Consider the following 16,779-nt stretch of genomic DNA (forward strand, 5'->3'; position numbering starts at 1 on the left):
CCAGGCAGCAGCTGACTAAGAGATCGACCAGCTGCTTCTCGTGGGGAGCTAATCGGCGTGCCAAGTGGACTAGTAGCTGTGATGGGCCGATGGTTCGTGCGGACTGAACTGAACAGTGAGTACCAGCTGAAACAGGATACGAGACAGGTGCGTGTACACTGCAGCACATGATGTAAGAGAACAATCGATTGTCCGGCCATGCGCGGAGAACCGTGGATGGCGATATCAACATGCTGGACACTGCTTTTGTTGAAATGCGAGAGCCGGTGAGGTCATGATTACAGGAAAGTTGGGAGACAAAGACCAGTCTGGGCCCGATTTGCGGCCGATTTGACGTGTCAGGAAACCTGCTCAGTATGGCAGCGCGGTCGGCCAATCAGCGGGCGCCCCCTCTTCGCTCCCATTCTCTCCCAATTCTGGGCGAGTCGTCAGTCGTCACCCTGATCTTCCATTATCCTTTCGCTCCCATCATTCAGTCTGGCCTTGTCGTCTTACTCTTCGCTCTCCTTCTCCCAGCTTCTTCATACTCCCATCCATCCCCCCTATCCTCATCCAGTCCCTGGACGGACTCCCTCTGGACCGACTCTGCCTGCGTTTGTCGTCTGCCTGTTCCTATCTTTCTATCTTTCCCTGTTATTAATAGAACCCGCCACGCCCAACCGTTTCTTGTTTCTTGCCCCCGAAGCGCCGTCCGTGGTTTCCGGTACTCCCTGATTCCCGGCCGCATGTGAGTTGTTGAGCGCCCATCCTGTACTCTCCGACTCGACTGCTATCCTTACCTCGCCTGCTTCTGCTATCTTGCTCTTGTATCTGCTTTCTATCTTCTGCTATTCGCTTCGAAATCTTGCCTTTTTTTTCTTTTTTAAAATATAATATCTTTTATTCCAAGTTGTATTGCTTTTTATTCCGTTTTGGGCCCCAGCTCCTTCCCCCTTGCTGTCTGTTGCTGTCTGTCGCTGTTCGCCGCCGGTCGCAAACGACGCCCGACGGATCTGCGCCAAACGCTCACTCCTTGGGCCACTGGACGCCTCATCATTAACTTTTCTTCCGATCGACATCGCGCGTTCGCATGCACCGGTGCATTGTCTTGACGCTCGCAAATTAATTCTATTCTTCTCTACCTCTATCCCCTTCTAACTCTCGCTGTCCCTTTCGGACATCCCCTCTTCCTGAGACAGGTCGTGTCGCATCGCATCCCTGCATTGCTTACACCTGGATCGCTCGCTCCTCTCCTCTCCTTTGCCAAAACAACTCGCATGGCATGTTTCGTCTGCTCCCTTGGTCCTCTTCCATCGGGGGGGATAAGGTAATGGCCAAAGAGGTCAAGATGCTCGCTGCGCCTCACTGCGCCCCTCCCTCTGTCAGCGGCTTCACACTGCCCCAGTTGAAGCGCAAACGATCTGATTCCAACGATTCAACTACCAGTCGCGATGCCCCAGTCGCAACAAAGTTACGAACAGATGATACACCCTCGAAGCAAATACCCTTTCAACAACAACAACAACAACAACACTCTGCGACCAAAGATGATGCGACCACCATGCCAACCGAACGTCTGAGCGACCAGGCTCCCGCGCGCGCGCCAGATTTGCCACCTTTGCTGCCTGATGGTGGTGGCTCCGATCCATCCGATGTTCCGTCGTCCGACAACCAGAAGACTGCTGTGCGCAAAGTCGATGTAGAGCGGTTGCGCGAAACGTTAGAAGCCCAGCTCAGCCTCGAGGTGCTGCTGAAACATAACGAACTTCGGTTGATCGACCAGGAGATCGCAAAATGTCAAGTCGCGTTGGAACAACTGCGCCGCTGCGCGGAAATCCCCTACCCTGGGTCTCAAGCTATTGGCGTATCGCAGTCGATGAGCAGTGGGACTGGAATGTCAGTATGGGCTCCTGGAAATGGACCTGCACCGATCTCTCCAGCACCCTGGGGTGTCGCAAACGGCCCTTACACCCGTCACTATTCGCGGTGGTTGCTGCCAGACCCGCGTTTCGATGGTGGCGAGGTCGAGCCGGCAACACCTATGGGCTATGGCATGGCAACTCCTCTGGAAGGTCGCTCGACGCGCGGAAACCCAATCGATATTGGCTATCTGGCTGGCAAGTCTACAAGGCCTCAGCGAGGATCCACTGGGACGAAGCTCCAGTCCTTGCCTAGCGGTTACCCAGCTCCGAAAGAAAGAGCTGGCCCCATGATTATCCGACGAAAGTCAGATAATGTTTTTGTCAAGCTGGTCTGTCTAGATTGCCGCAGGGACAATTTCTCTAGCACTCAGGGCTTCATCAACCATTGCCGCATTGCCCATAACCGCAACTTTGCAAGCCACGATGCCGCAGCGGTTGCGTCCGGGGAGCCTGTCGAAGTAGATGACGCTGGTGCCGTTGTCGGTGGCAAGAGTGAACCTCCCTCCACTTCACTCGCGCCCGGCTTCGTTCATCCTCTCATTCGCTCTGCTCACGTTATCGAACCAACGCCGCCTAGAACGTCGTCCACGTCAGAATCATCTGACATTGCAGCTCGAAAACCGTCTTCAGAAAACGGCGGTTTACAAACGGTGGAAACACCTCGTACCTTGTCTCATACACCACGGGGCCCCAAGACCCCTACGATAGCAAAAGCGCCAAACGATGCATTCACTGCTTCGAATGATACCCCCCATTTATCATCTTTGATGAAACTTCGAGGCGTTGGGCTCGACCTTGGCCAGTTGGTCGGTGATGCAAAGACCACAGTGGATCTCGACGGATACTTTTCTGAGGAGGGAGACTCGGAGTCTGAGCCAACAACACCGTCCGCAGAGCTAAAATCCAACAAGCCACTTGCTACTCGTGCCGGGCGACAGCCCATGCGCACGACAGCTTCACAAACAGCCTCTGAGCGCCCCGACGGCCACAAAGGCATCGAAAGGCCTAATCACCAGCCTCTCGTGCTGGAGACACTAACGCCTTCTCGACCGCAGGCGCCTTACCAGTCTCCTTATGCGCAAACAGGCTCTGAGATGAATGAGCTGCGGGAAGTTGATGGGGTCGACTTGAGCCCGAATACCGTGGAGTCAAATCAAGCTCCGAGTCTTGTGAGTGACGATGACGAATTTGAAGCGGCGTCTGACTCGGACAGCCCTGGGCCTAGCTCTTCTGAGGCAGGGGACGGAGACGACTTTAGCCTCATTGATGTGGAGGATGACGAGGACACGACAGGCTCGACCACAACCAGCGATTCAAACCCCAAGCCAGATGTTGGATTGGGAAGTGCCGGCAAGCCCCTGCATCATGGAAAAGTGAGGAAGAAGGGACAATATATCCCGCCATCCGTTGTTCCGTTGAATCGGGGGAAAGACGAGAAGCGTGTGAGCTTTGTTAGTCCGAGCTCGAGCCCGAGCAAGGACAAGAAGGATGGGAAGCGATCTCCTGAACGATAAGATAGATTTCTCTACTATTGTTTGAAGATCTTAGCCGGTCGAGCGGGACCTAGCTCTTTCTAGTTTTTATTATGTATCTCTTATCTTCTCCTGTGTATGAAATGATACGTTAGACCTCGCTGAGGCTCTTCGCTCAGCGTTGCTGAGAACATGCTTCAAATTATTATTACGATTTATGATGTATTAAACGCGCAAGCAGATTGATATTCCACCAGGGCTTTTCCAATAAAAAACAACGGAAAACAGAAAACAGCAGACAAAAATAGCCTTCATAAATCAACTTATAAGTTGTGGTAGTAGGGCTTGGGTAGAAGCTAAAACCGTTAAGCTCCGCCCCAGACTTCCGAAGTCCACCAACCTTAACCTAGTACTTACACCTCCATAGACGGCCCAAACCCAACACACCAACCAAACCGAATAAAAAGATGCATCTAGACCTCAACCCTACAACAATACCGTTATCCACATTCAGAACCCTCCTGTCTTCATACGAAACAACCCTGAAGACAACAACGCGGTCCAAAGCCCTCGCCAAAGCCTCATCAAAGGGGAAGAAGCAGAAGAAGATCCAGAGCAAGAAGCGCGCCGCTGACTCTGCCCAAAATGAAGATGGCGGGCACGGGCACGGGCACGGGCTAAGTCAAGACGCGAAGAAGCAGGTCGACGCGCAGGTTAGGGAGTTTGAGGCCCTTGATGCGTGGCGGTATGAGTCTCTCCCGGGGCTCATTGAGCGGAGAAGTCAAGGGAACGCCGATGAAGGAGAAGGGAAAGGAGGGCATTCTCTCTCCAAGGACGAGGTTGTTAAGTTGATGGAGTGGAAGCTGTATACTTTCCCCCTACCCTCTTAATATCCAGGGTACAATCATCTAACATAACCACAGAAAACACGGCGTCTACCGCCCAGCCCTGCTAGGCATGATAAAATCAAACCAAGAAAAGAGCATCCAAAGCGCAACACGCAGCGCGTTTTCTCTCATCCAGGAGGAAAAGTGTCTCGATTTTCAGAGTAATATCCAGAAAGGCCTGGATGCCCTGACGGCGCCGCTCCGGGGTGTCGGGCCTGCGACGGCGTCGCTGATTCTGTCTGTTGCGTCGGCGGATATCCCGTTTTACAGTGATGATGCGTTTCTTTGGCTTTGTGTGGGTGTTTATCCGTCTACTTTTAATGCGACTGCGGCTGAGGAGGAGAAGAAACGGAAAGACGGAGGAGAGCGAAGCAAAGAAGTTCGGCAGAATGGGGAATTGAATGTCAAGTACAATATCCCCGAGTATAAACGGCTTTGGGATGCAGTGCAGAAGTTGCGGGCGAGGTTGAATGAGGAGGCTGGTGAGGGTGAAGGCATTTCGTGTGCGGATGTGGAGAGGGTGGCATTGGTGGTTAGGCACTTTGATCAGTCCGGACTTCAGAACGAGGCAACGAATAGAGAAGAGAGAGAGGATGGGAAGAGGAAGAAGAGAAGGGTGCATAATGAGTAGGATGTTGTATTTCTATAATTGTATTCACTATCTACCACGAAACAGTCTGGTAGTACACATGTAACAGTCTCATCAGATTGTGAGAGTAAGAAACAGTAAAAGTATATCGTCAAACGCTAACATATGACCCGCCTCGCTATGCAATAAAAGAATATGTGGTAAGGGTATCTCAATAATTATGCCCGTGATAATTCTTCCTCCATCATAAGAGCGAGCTCGTCGTCATCGATACTCGAGACAGTATTTTCGGCCGCATCCTTTCCGGCTTGTAACCAATTGTATTTCTTGCTTTGCAGGGACTTGAGTGCTGCACGGCGCTCTTCTTCAGACGGGGGTTCAGCAACGGGAGCTTCAATTTCTTCGGTCAAATCAATTGTGACAGCTTGGGTTTGTTGCTCGGGATGACTGGTTTGCCGTGTAGTCGGGGCAGAAGGTTGGATATTGCCGTTAAGCGTTTTTTCAAATTGCGAGTGCACCGAATTTTGTGGATGAGGCAGTGGCACAGCAGCGTGGCCGATTATCTGTTCCAGCACAGAGGCTGACTTCCGCGACCGCTTGTACCCAGCTGGGATAGAACCAACAGTGGGGACCCGCTTTTCGACTTGGATTTCATACAAAAGGGCGTTGTACAAGGTGCTGACAAGGTGGAGTCTGCCCTTCCAATCGGCTGCTTCTTTCTTATATTTCTCGACGCGGGCTTGATGTCTGGATGACACTCGTCGAATCATTGCATTCTCCTCACGGAGCTGCTGTTCCGGTACTTTCCCGTTGTGGTCTAGCTTTGTATATTGCAATAACGATTTTCTGTACTGGTCTCGCTCGCGTGTAATCTGGGAGAGTTTGGCCTGTAGACTCAAGATCTCACGGTCCTTTTTCTCTTCCCTTAAGCCGACACATTTGACATGGATTCCCGGAGACGAAGGAATGTAACCTAGCGGCCCTCCAGTGACTGGGTACGGCGAGGTGTACTCGGGCAGTTTTCCAACTTGGAATATTTCGCGGGTAGTGGCGGAAAGAATGTCCTGCTCATCCAGAAAAAATCGTTCCTTCGTCGATTCGCTTACTCCAGGCGTGCTAGTTTCAGGCGTGCCCAGCGGAGGCTCGACAGTCTCCTCTTCGAAATCAGGTATTGGATTGTCGTGCAATACCAACGGCAGGTCAACTCCATTTCCAAACAAGTTGTCAAAGGTGTCGAAGAGCGAGGCAGGTGATTGGAGCCCCGAATCGGTGGTAAGCGACGGCGTCCCAGGATATTCCAACTGTTGTCGTTTCTCAGGCAGAAATTCGTGCGACTCCTCTGCGGTTCGTTTGCGGGAGAAGAGAGAATCGAGTTCTGGGATGGTAGAATCGAACAGCGGATCGAACAAATCCTGACCAAAATCAATAGTATTGTTTTGTTGTGCTTCAAACCCTTCCAAGCCGGTTTCTTTGACCGTCTGGTCTATGCCATCCGTCATGACATTCGCATCGGCCGGTTCATGTTCATCATCGAAACAGTCATGTTTCTCATCCTGTACGGAGTTTTCCCGCAGCTGAAGCCCAGGGGAAGGTGTAAGCCCCAGAACATTCACATGTAGAGAAGGAGTATCCATAAGAGCGAGAGACTCTTGAGGATCGGGAAAGCGGGCAGAGGACCTGAGGGAGGTAGAGTTACCTTCAACCACGTCTCTATTCATCGCCAGTCTGACACAGTACGGTGATCGCAAATCACGCGTTTGTTTGCCCTTCGTTTGAATCAAGATTCAGATACTCCCTACCTGTTTTCCACTCTAGACCAAGGTCTCGACGGATAGTCACACTGACGACAGTATGCCTACCGGCAACGCGGTGGTGTTCAAACCACAAAACTGGCCATATGATAGATAAATCAAGTAAATCAAAGCCAGAACTTGATATGCAACAACTGGCAGAGATGGAGTTGTGAGAAGAAATGAAGGGGTGGCAGTGGGAGTCATCTCGAAATGTACTTTTTCGCACCGCTTGCCTGACCGCTCACGTGACTAATTGACCCCAGGCACAATTTGGGCCCCTCAGGCATAAAACCGGCAGGATCCCAGACGGCTCCAACCACTGCAACATCAAGTTGTAAACGAGATTTTGAACTCCCAACCCTCAGTGTTGGATACCCAGTCAACATGAGTGTTATTCTATGTACCGGTGAGTCTTTTCGACATGCCTGGTGCGCAAAGTCGCGCATATCGAGAGCACTGAATTGACATTCTCTGGCAATCTAGCGGGTTATGACCATACTATCCGGTGAGTTTTATCCTTCAGCCCAAGAAATATAGTATCTAACACCTGTTAGCTTTTGGGAGGCTCTATCTGGTATTTGCTCGCGCACAATACAGCATCCCGACTCCCAGGTAAACCGCCTTTGCATCACACCTGACAAACGATATCTCGCGGCTGCCGGTCACAGCAATGTGAAATTATACGACATTAAATCCACGAACCCGAATCCGGTGATGACATTTGAAGGCCACACAAACAATATCACCGGCGTTGCGTTTCATTGCGAAGGGAAGTGGATGGTTACCAGCTCTGAAGATGGCACAGTAAAGGTATGGGACACAAGAACTGGCAGTTTGCAGCGCAATTATGCGCACAAAGCTCCGGTGAATGATGTAGTCATACATCCAAACCAAGGAGAACTTATCAGCGGTGACCGCGCTGGTATTGTCCGAGTATGGGATCTCGGGGAGAGCGTCTGCACTCATCAATTGATCCCAGAGGACGACGTTGGTGTGCATAGTGTCAGCGTTGCCAGTGATGGATCTCTACTCTGCGCAGGAAACAAGAAGGTATGATGCATCTGTGACAGCCGTGTTGCTTTGGCTGATTTAATTTCAGGGAAACGTGTACATCTGGCGAATGATCCAAGAGGCCGAAGTAACTCGCATTGTTCCGATTTGTACCTTCCAAGCTCACAAGGACTATCTCACCCGTGTCCTCCTATCGCCTGATGTCAAACACCTGGCAACCTGCTCCGCTGACCATACTGCAAAAGTATGGAACCTCGACCTGGACTATCCCCCGGCGAAAATGGCCATTGCATCGGCCGCCCGGCCAAAAGCCAAATCGCCATCTATAACAGAATCGAAGCCAACGTCCCCGTCTCCTGTGGGAACCGAGAGTCAAAGCAGTTCAATGCAGTTTGAGAAGGGCAGAGCGGACAGTATTCCATTCCACTTGCTCAACGGGACCCCGCCGCCTGGAAATCCCGTTGAACCGCCACCATCATTTCCTGTACAGCCGGACGGCCCTCCCATGGACCCGAATACCGGCACACTTTTCCTAGAAACAACATTAGCAAACCACCAACGGTGGGTCTGGGACTGTGCGTTTTCAGCCGATTCTGCGTATTTGGTTACTGTGTCTAGTGACCATTATGCGCGATTATGGGAACTGGCGTCCGGACAGATAATCCGTCAATATAGTGGGCATCACCGCGGGGCGGTATGTGTTGCACTAAACGATTATTCGGAGCCTCGTTAGCTGGTCTATGGAACTCAGTGGACACTATTACCTTTCTTTCTCTGCTTCATAGTACGTTTTCGTTATGGGTTAGCATGGCGCATGGGTTTGACGTTAGTCGGAGGCTGGTTTTGCCTATATCTTGGAGTTCAGGCCTGCGAGAGCTATAATGATTGTCAGAATTCCCCCTTTTCTTCCGGGTATTTGTTTGATGCTTGTTTATGCAGTCCTACGTCCTCTGGTGAGCGTGTAAACTGCCGGCATGTTAGGCACAACTATGTCTGTTACAGATGCTGTCTTAATTTGCATTTCAACTTGACATTCATTGCTGAGGGAAATGGTAATGCTAAAGGAGGCTAGTACACATAATTATTGAATGCATCCAAACACAACGCCTTGTCAATAGTAACAAAAATCTCCTGTATAAATATAAGTCATGAGCATGACAAGACGGAAGCCTACCTGGCAGACCGTCCGACCGTATAAGGCGTCATGATGCTCGCGTAAAAAGTCGACTCGAGGGGGATAATAATACATGCAATATCCACGTAGCAGCGCCTTTTTGCCAACAATCTGAGCCAAGTAACCAAGAATATGAACTCGCAAAAAAAGGCATGCAGCATGCATGCACACAAAGCACGACCGACCGACCAAGCTTAGTCCTGCACCATGCGAAGAATGAAGTTCACCACAACAGCAGCAAGCAGCGAGATAGCCAGGATGGTAGGCCCGAACCGATCATCAATTCCGCTTTGGCCCCGTTTCCGAATGCTCTGGGCCCGCCAATGGAATGTGACAAGGGCATATATCATGGCGGCCATGGCAATGATAGTGAAAAGGCCGGCAGAGATGCGTCCGATACGATCTCCGAAGTTGAGCAGACCCACTGCCAATCCGCCGAGGATGACAGTGAAGTTGAGCCAGGATAGGAAGGTTCGCTCGTTGGCGAAGAAGACCTTGGGCTCTACGCGGGTAGGGAGGGCGATGCGTTTGCCTGTGTTTCGGGGGGGTTAGCTGATAGCTGCGGGGCGCATATTATGGATCAAGTGTTAATGTACGGACCTGGAGCTGTTTGGAGGAGTGGTTGGCTGGACATTTTTGTGCGGGGGTGAGGAGGTGAGTTTGAGGTGCTTGGAGCTGCGAGGTAAGGGAGCTTTGATTGAGGTCGGATGATAAAAATGTGCGAAACGAGAGGAGATAATGGATAAATAAGGTACCGCGTGCGATTAGCCCAAGCTAAAAGATCTTAGAAGAGACTGGACTTCTAGAGACTTGCGCTGTGGTGGGCATGGCAGATGGGGCCGTTGGATGCTCTCACGGATTTAGCCCGAAGTGGCTCATCTGCCGCAGTTAGCCGCCTGCAAGCTCCCCACGTGCCCCGGGCGAGCTCACTGTATGGCTGCCTCAGGAGCGGAACGGATCATCACAGCACCGGCGGCGATGTTGGTTGCAACAAGCAACGCGCTAGTCTCGAAGTAGCAATGCAGCTTCTGGCTTGGCCTTATCAGGAATAGCGTGGAACGAGCTCGTCCAAATTGGACCAACCACTAGTCGCGCAGTCGCGGCCATGATGGCTTGAGTGTCTCTCTCTTGCATCAACAAGACCCCGATCCTTCTCCCTTGTCGAGCTATCTGTCTGTCAATCCTCGCCATTTCAACCTTGCGTAACTTCCTCTTAGGTAAGTGCGAAATCTCTTCCCCAGATTGTCGCCCTGTCTTGCGGTGTCGGCCCACATTCCTCCCCCACAATCCTGGTCTTTGGCTCTGCCCAAACATTCACCGGACAACGTCACTTTCTCAAGTCAACATCAACAATTATACTAACTACTGTGTCGCAAGATCCATCCACAGTAATTCGAAGAACTTTTACCCACACACACACACACATACCCACAATGGCTCTCGAGACCGCTCCTACTGTACGTAAACACAAATCTCGCCTTGTGTCTTCCGCCAACGCGTGCCATTGACCTCAAACCGACATTGCCCGCTAACGTTCTGTCCCAATCCTAGCCCGTCCCTGTCGATGACTTGACCAAGATTGCCACAGAAGTGCGTTCCTGATACTTGCCAACTGATGCCAGACCGGTGCAATATGTGCTTCTGAGTCGGCAGCCGCATTCGAGACATTCGGCTAACTTTTCACAACCAGGCCTGTGATTCTGCGCTTGGACAGGCCGAGGGATACGAACACACCCAAGTTGGAACATGGAACTCTGAGATCATTGTACGTCTCAGCCCCCAGAAGTTCTCAACAAAAGAGGAAGCCGTCTAATAAGTTACATTCTCAGAACGCCATCCTCAAGGCCCTCATTACCGCTACCACACCCTCCACACCCAACACACCGCCTCCATTCCGGTTCACCGTGAACAGCACCATTGTGCAACAAGGCTTGATCGATAAATCTTCCGCAGCGGACGGTTCGGCTGCCAACACCGGAAAGCGCGGTATGCACTCTGCCTCCGGTGCTTACTGGGACGTCAACCGCGATGGAATGTGGACATTCAAGTACCCCGCCGCCGAAGCCAAGGGGCTGGACGTCGTCGTGAGCGTGACATGGTTTGCGCTGGGTTAATCGCCATATACGAAAACGCAAATAAAATAAGAGAAAGGAAAGAGCAGCTGTGCCATTTCTAGTTTTGTCATCTTTTTAGCTATATGAGCCTTTGATGCCTTGTGAACTGATTTTCCTTCCTACATTGGAGCGGGGTGCATTTGCCTGACGCGAGCTTTATTTGTATGTTATGCTTCGGTTATGGCTATATACCACTGATATGCAGCAAGGAAATCAACATCGAATTGAAGTTCCATCACTCAAAGAACCCTAGGTCAATAAACCTCTCGAAGCTCCAATAGTCCTTCTTGGTCCCTTCTCCATCCGCTGCGTCATTCCCCTCAAATCTCGCAGACCAGTAGGCACTGCCCTGTGTATACTGTTCCCAGATTTCCAACCCAGCCTTCACGTTCCTCTCTCGCAGCGCAAAACTATTATTATATGCCGCCTGGATCGACCACTCACCCACAAAAACCGGGATCGACCCATCGCCAGACTTATTTTCCGCATCGGAGAGCATATAGCCGGGCAGATTCTCGGCAGTCGTATTCCTGCCCTCGAAGTAATAATTGTGCATGTCAAAGACAACATTCTCATCCGCAGAGAAGTTCCCTTTCCAGTAATCCGGAAGCTTGAAGCTCTGAAACATCACAGGAATATCACCAACCCTCAAACCTTCATCCCGACCCTGACCCTCCCTCGTCCTCACCCTCTCCAGAACCGCCCTCCAAAACCTCAAAATATACGCCGCCGCAGAATCCGACACCGCCGCGGGAGTCCCAAAAGCAGCCATCCCCAAATCCCCCTCCTTATTCCGATCCGTCGGCTCATTCATAACCTCAAACGTAAACGCCCTCGGCCGACCCGAAGCACCAATAAACTCGACCACTTTGTCAACAACATCCATTGAATGGCCCCACGCCGTGTCGTTATAGAACCACCCCCAATGCCCCAACGCCTCGCCGATATCAAGCCCGTTCAGCCCGCCGGGAAGACTGTGGACATCGATGATAATGTGCATGTTGTACGTGTCGATCGCGTACTCCGTTATCCGGCGGAGGTGTTGCGTCTGGTTTCCTGAGTAGAGGGCCGAGCCGGGGAGGTTTATCCAGGCTGCATAGGTTGTGGGGATGCGTAGGAGGGATATCCCCGCGGCGGCGAGGGTGTCGATTGTAGATGTTGTGATGAAGGTGGCGTAGCGGTGTTCGAGGACTGAGGAGCATTGAGCCGGTCCTAGGGTTTGGCAGAGTGTCCACTCGTCTGGGGCGTTGGGGGTGTGTGTTTCCCAGAATTCGGTGTCGAGGGAGGCTTCTTGGACGAGCCATCCGCCTAGGTTTACGCCGGTGGGTTTGGTGGTGAGCCAGTTGAAGGGGGGTTGGGGGTGTTGTTTAGAGGGGTTTGGGAGGGTGGTGGTGGAGGCTGTAGTGCATATTGCGAGAAGGGTTGTTATACTAAAGAGGGCTCGCATGGTGGAAAAGGTATGTATGAGGGATGGGATAGTATGGGGAATGTGTGTTGAAATGGGGTATGTACCGAGCTTTATAGCGTCGAAAGACCTACTTTACGAATTGTACTAGAGCTGGAAGTCTGGTTGTGTGGATCGTCGTTATGCTACAGTATATCTAGGATATTCCGTACCTTGAAGGTAATTACCCCGAGATGATATTGTCCAAGCTGCAGGGGAGTTATGCATGAACCAATGGGGAATTCTTCGGGGTGCAGAATCTGGGGAGTGGAGAAGGCAGGATATTCAGGCATGTTGACGACCCGAAATTAGGTATATGAATTGGCAGGCCGTTTGGATGTCGATCTCTCGGGATTTCCAGGCTTCGGCATCGACAACCCCGAGCTCGAGACTGAGATTCGGAAGTCCCGAGCCAAAGTTATTGAGCTTATTTAGACTACTGTAGGGCTGGGACTGGAGATAACTTCCGATGCCAAAAGAAGGTATTTGCATATCATAGCCATAACATCGTAACTAGTCAATCGTATATACTTGATTTCAGAAATATACCTTCCCACCTACATCCGTCTAAAAAAATCAAATAAAAAATCAAATCCAATCTATGATGGCGCCCTTCCGGTATTTCCTTTATATCACTTTGTACATTTATAGAGCCTTTCCCGGTTTGTTTGTATGATTGCGTATATATTGATGATTGTTAAAGATGGCTCCTACCACTGGTACGTACAGAATGGATACCAGGATAGCCGAGTGAAATTTATCGATGCTCTTCCGTTGGAGAACGAGAGTGAGGGCTAGTTTTTTCCATCTCGGGTGTGGCAGCGCCGGTGGCAGTGCCTGTAGAACCCTCGGGGTGTTGCTTAAGCTGCTTGCGGGCCTTGCGCCCCCCGCAGCAGGCGGCACAACAGGAGCCAAGCTCGACAATAAACGCAATAAGATTGAAGGCGGCTGCGATCCACATAAACGCCAACATACGGTTGCCGAGTTCGGCTTTGATATTGAGCTCATACGCATCGCCAGCAAAGACATTCTTGAAGATGACGAACATAACCGTTGCGATTGCGGCGGCGACAATGGTGAAAAGAGCGGTTAGGAAGGTGATAATCGCAAAAGGAAAAGCGCGCAAGAAGATGAAGGTGCGGCGACGGTGTGCAGGGTGGGCCCGGTTGACTGCTGCGTCGGGAGAGAGGGTCTGGGGTGGGCGTGACGAAACGGCAAGCGGGGACAGAAAGATGAGAATGAAAGTGAGGACGGCCGCAGTGAGGAAGAGACCAAACATCCAATGAGAGGCTTTTTTGGCCAGGTCGAGGGCGTCCGTTATATCGGAGGGAAGAGCAACTAGAGCGAGTTAGTGATACAATTCGGTGATGCGCAAAAAAAAAAAAAAAAAACGCACTGGAAGCTCCCGAAAGCAATTCGCTTAGAATGATCTCGATAGGATTGAACCAATACAGCGTCTCGGGCTTTGAGCAGAAGGTGATGCCCTCGTCATTGTAACCCTCGCAGAAATTCCACAAGCCAACCTGGTAGAAATCATGGAGACCAATGGATCGGGCAATACTGTTGATGAAGCGGGCATTGGGCACATTGAGCGGGATGATATTGGAGAGATCGATTTTCATAAAATAGGTTTCTCGCAAGACAGGCTTATTGGAGACATTGGCAATGAGGACGAGGACTAAGAATATCCAAGCGATGAGGTGGAGGAATGAGCGGAGGAGGCGATGCGTGAGTGTTTTCCTTGGACTCCGGCCGTAGACGGGTCGTCCGGAGCTCTTGCGAAAGCGAGGAAGCACCGCCATAGGCCCCGGCGGTTGCAGACTGGACGGGGGAGGCAGCTATCAATATTCGAAACAGGGCGATGTAAATACGAAATCGGTGGACGGAGGCCGAGTTGGGCGGTTGGTCGCAGGCTGAGGCAGTGACAGAGTTGAGCGTCCGTACGGTCGGATGACGTTAGCAGGGTCCTGGGTCCAGCAGGTGAGGCCCAAATGACAGGTGGATAAAGAATAAAGATAGGAGAATGCTGGATAAGGGTGCAGTGCAGGGCCAGGACTAGGATAATTGAAGGAGAGGAACTGGTGAGCCAAGGTGGTGAAGATGAGTTTGCAGGTTGGGCTGGGGCTGGTGGCCAAGCTGCCGCTTGAGAGCGCGATCTCCGTCAATAGTCGTGTCGAGCCTCGTCCCAGCGAATCCACACCTGGCCGGTGATGATGAAGCCCGCTGAATTGGCTAGGGATCTTCGGCTGATCCTGCGCTGGTTACGAGAAAGTAGAAAAAACTCGCCCCATCTGAACACTGGCACCTTGGAAGTAGCAGCTCTCCTAACTCCTTTAACTCCTTACTCCTATTATTTGCCTTCTAATCTTAGGAGCGAGGGCTGAGTACTCATATACCCACCGAAACAGCTTGTCTGAAATTAACTACGCCAGTCCCACCGATAGTCCAGCATCAAAAATGCGGCAACCTGGCGAGTCTGGCTGGCGAGTCTGGCTGGCGAGTCTGGACCAGCAGAGTTGGCTCCACGGTGGCTAAACTGCCGCTGCGAGTAACGTCATCGGCGGTTGCTGCACCCACGAGGGCCCGCTGATTGGCTGGGGGTGCTGAGATCTTGCTAGTGGGAGCTGGTGCGTGTTAGTCTGTCAGATTTCTGTTAGCGCAGCCACACTCTGTTGCTCAGGTTCGTCTCCTCGTTGGGTTCGTCTCCTTGGCCTCTGACGTTGGTTCTATTTCTTTTCTCAGCCTGCCGCCCGCTGTCTACTTACTGTCTTTTTGGTTTCTTGCATCTGTTTATATTTACCCTCTCTGCAGTATGAGAGTCACCTATCTGCTGCCGTTCCTGGCCGCTGGTCGGGTGCTCTCGCAGGACGACAGCGATACCAGCACCGCTACCAACACCCGCGAACAAGACATCTCCCAGTCGCTCGCTGACATCGCGAGTGCCATTTCCACCACAATCGACGATGCCACCGTCCCGACCGGCGACTACATCACCTATTCATCCACAGTATACCTTACAGACGATGGCACTGTCGCCGGCTCAACGGCCGTCCAGGTGACGGGCACCCCCGGCAGCAACGAGACAACCGCCGCGAACGCCACTGTCACGAGCACATCCGACTCCGTGACTGTGCTGATGGGTGGGCAGCAAACAACCCTCACCGGCAATTCCACGGCCAACTCCTCCACGTCCGCTACTCCAAGCCCGTCCTCGACGCCGGTCGTCAACACCCAGCCCTGCAATGGCTACCCCGAGTTTTGTGAGCGGAAATACTCCAATATCACAATGGTCGCTGCGCACAACAGCCCGTTCGCCATCCAGGGCAATGTGGCTGCAAACCAAGAGTTGGGGGTGGAATACCAGCTGGATGACGGAGTTCGAATGCGTACGTATATCCCATGAGGAATCCGATGGTGACGATGGTAGTGGTGCTGACAGCCTATTATAGTGCAATTCCAAACCCACTATATGAACGACACGTTGTACCTCTGCCACACAAGCTGCGATATGCTTAACGCAGGGACACTCGAAGACTATCTCACCACCGTCGTCAAATGGATGAGGAAGCACCCATACGATGTTGTCAGTTTTATCATCGGGAACTACGACCAAGTCGACCCGGGAAATTTCACGGGGCCTATCGAAAGGTCCGGGCTGATGGATTTGGTGTTTACTCCGCCCATGGTGCCTATGGGTCTAGACGACTGGCCGCCATTGGGTAACATCATCCTTGGAGGCAAGCGGGCTCTAATTTTCTTGGACTATCAGGCCGACCAAAATCGCTTCCCGTGGATGATGGATCAGTTTTCACAGATCTGGGAGACCCCCTTTTCTCCTACGGATCGACAGTTCCCCTGCAATGTCCAGCGTCCGCCCGGGTTGGCTCCACCAGACGCTCGCAAGCGGATGTACATGGCCAACCATAACCTCAACCTTGAGTTTAACATTGCGACCCTTAACATACTTATCCCCAACACGGCCTTGCTGAACGAGACAAACGCCGTCGAAGGCTTTGGTAGTCTTGGAAGGATGGCCGAAAACTGCAGTAGTAAGTTTTGTCACTGTCCTGGTCGGGTTACTAGCCTGTTACTAACATGATTTAGCCATGTGGGATCGCCCTCCCAACTATCTGTTGGTTGATTACTACAATGTAGGCAATTTCAACGGGTCCGTCTTCCAAGTTGCGGCCACCATGAACAATGTCTCATACGACCGAAGCTCGTGTTGTGGCACCCTCTCTGCGGGCTCCAGCGTGGTACCTGGAGCGATGATGAGTGTTGTTGTTATGTTTGTCGGAGCCCAGCTTCTCGGCTCGGTATTTTAAGCCTTATAAAGTTGATACTGTACTGTACATATGATGCATGATAAGAGTATATTTATATAATTCATGAAG

At 51.7% G+C, this 16,779-nt stretch overlaps 9 protein-coding genes across 9 annotated transcripts; 5 read left to right on the top strand and 4 right to left on the bottom strand.

The window, feature by feature from the left end:
- Positions 1-1,261: 1,261 nt before the first annotated feature.
- On the top strand, positions 1,262-3,415 carry APUU_50373S (uncharacterized protein; the record flags this gene model as incomplete). Its single annotated transcript, XM_041705363.1, has 1 exon — positions 1,262-3,415. The coding sequence occupies one exon, from the start codon at positions 1,262-1,264 to the stop codon at positions 3,413-3,415; it is 2,154 nt and encodes a 717-aa protein (XP_041557856.1).
- A 425-nt stretch (positions 3,416-3,840) lies between these two features.
- Positions 3,841-4,891, top strand: APUU_50374S (uncharacterized protein; the record flags this gene model as incomplete). The annotated part of the gene is made up of 3 exons (XM_041705364.1): positions 3,841-4,238; positions 4,297-4,555; positions 4,607-4,891. 3 exons carry the CDS (start codon positions 3,841-3,843, stop codon positions 4,889-4,891), a joined length of 942 nt encoding a protein of 313 aa, XP_041557857.1.
- Positions 4,892-5,067: 176 nt separating this feature from the next.
- Positions 5,068-6,567, bottom strand: APUU_50375A (uncharacterized protein; the record flags this gene model as incomplete). Its single annotated transcript, XM_041705365.1, has 1 exon — positions 5,068-6,567. The coding sequence occupies one exon, from the start codon at positions 6,565-6,567 to the stop codon at positions 5,068-5,070; it is 1,500 nt and encodes a 499-aa protein (XP_041557858.1).
- A 459-nt stretch (positions 6,568-7,026) lies between these two features.
- On the top strand, positions 7,027-8,386 carry LST8 (WD40 repeat domain-containing protein; the record flags this gene model as incomplete). The annotated part of the gene is made up of 4 exons (XM_041705366.1): positions 7,027-7,048; positions 7,126-7,147; positions 7,197-7,692; positions 7,742-8,386. The coding sequence occupies 4 exons, from the start codon at positions 7,027-7,029 to the stop codon at positions 8,384-8,386; spliced, it is 1,185 nt and encodes a 394-aa protein (XP_041557859.1).
- Positions 8,387-9,021: 635 nt separating this feature from the next.
- On the bottom strand, positions 9,022-9,461 carry VTC1 (putative vacuolar transporter chaperon Vtc1; the record flags this gene model as incomplete). Its single annotated transcript, XM_041705367.1, has 2 exons — positions 9,022-9,359; positions 9,428-9,461. The coding sequence occupies 2 exons, from the start codon at positions 9,459-9,461 to the stop codon at positions 9,022-9,024; spliced, it is 372 nt and encodes a 123-aa protein (XP_041557860.1).
- A 799-nt stretch (positions 9,462-10,260) lies between these two features.
- APUU_50378S (dynein light chain Tctex-type family protein) lies at positions 10,261-10,941 on the top strand (the record flags this gene model as incomplete). The annotated part of the gene is made up of 4 exons (XM_041705368.1): positions 10,261-10,284; positions 10,379-10,417; positions 10,518-10,592; positions 10,657-10,941. 4 exons carry the CDS (start codon positions 10,261-10,263, stop codon positions 10,939-10,941), a joined length of 423 nt encoding a protein of 140 aa, XP_041557861.1.
- A 235-nt stretch (positions 10,942-11,176) lies between these two features.
- Positions 11,177-12,388, bottom strand: APUU_50379A (uncharacterized protein; the record flags this gene model as incomplete). Its single annotated transcript, XM_041705369.1, has 1 exon — positions 11,177-12,388. One exon carries the CDS (start codon positions 12,386-12,388, stop codon positions 11,177-11,179), a length of 1,212 nt encoding a protein of 403 aa, XP_041557862.1.
- Positions 12,389-13,142: 754 nt separating this feature from the next.
- On the bottom strand, positions 13,143-14,187 carry APUU_50380A (SUR7/PalI family protein; the record flags this gene model as incomplete). The annotated part of the gene is made up of 2 exons (XM_041705370.1): positions 13,143-13,723; positions 13,782-14,187. The coding sequence occupies 2 exons, from the start codon at positions 14,185-14,187 to the stop codon at positions 13,143-13,145; spliced, it is 987 nt and encodes a 328-aa protein (XP_041557863.1).
- Positions 14,188-15,197: 1,010 nt separating this feature from the next.
- On the top strand, positions 15,198-16,710 carry APUU_50381S (uncharacterized protein; the record flags this gene model as incomplete). The annotated part of the gene is made up of 3 exons (XM_041705371.1): positions 15,198-15,771; positions 15,835-16,434; positions 16,490-16,710. 3 exons carry the CDS (start codon positions 15,198-15,200, stop codon positions 16,708-16,710), a joined length of 1,395 nt encoding a protein of 464 aa, XP_041557864.1.
- Between the last annotated feature and the right edge of the window lie 69 nt (positions 16,711-16,779).

Source organism: Aspergillus puulaauensis, chromosome 5, assembly GCF_016861865.1.
Source record: "Aspergillus puulaauensis MK2 DNA, chromosome 5, nearly complete sequence".
In the NCBI taxonomy this organism is placed as follows: domain Eukaryota; kingdom Fungi; phylum Ascomycota; class Eurotiomycetes; order Eurotiales; family Aspergillaceae; genus Aspergillus; species Aspergillus puulaauensis.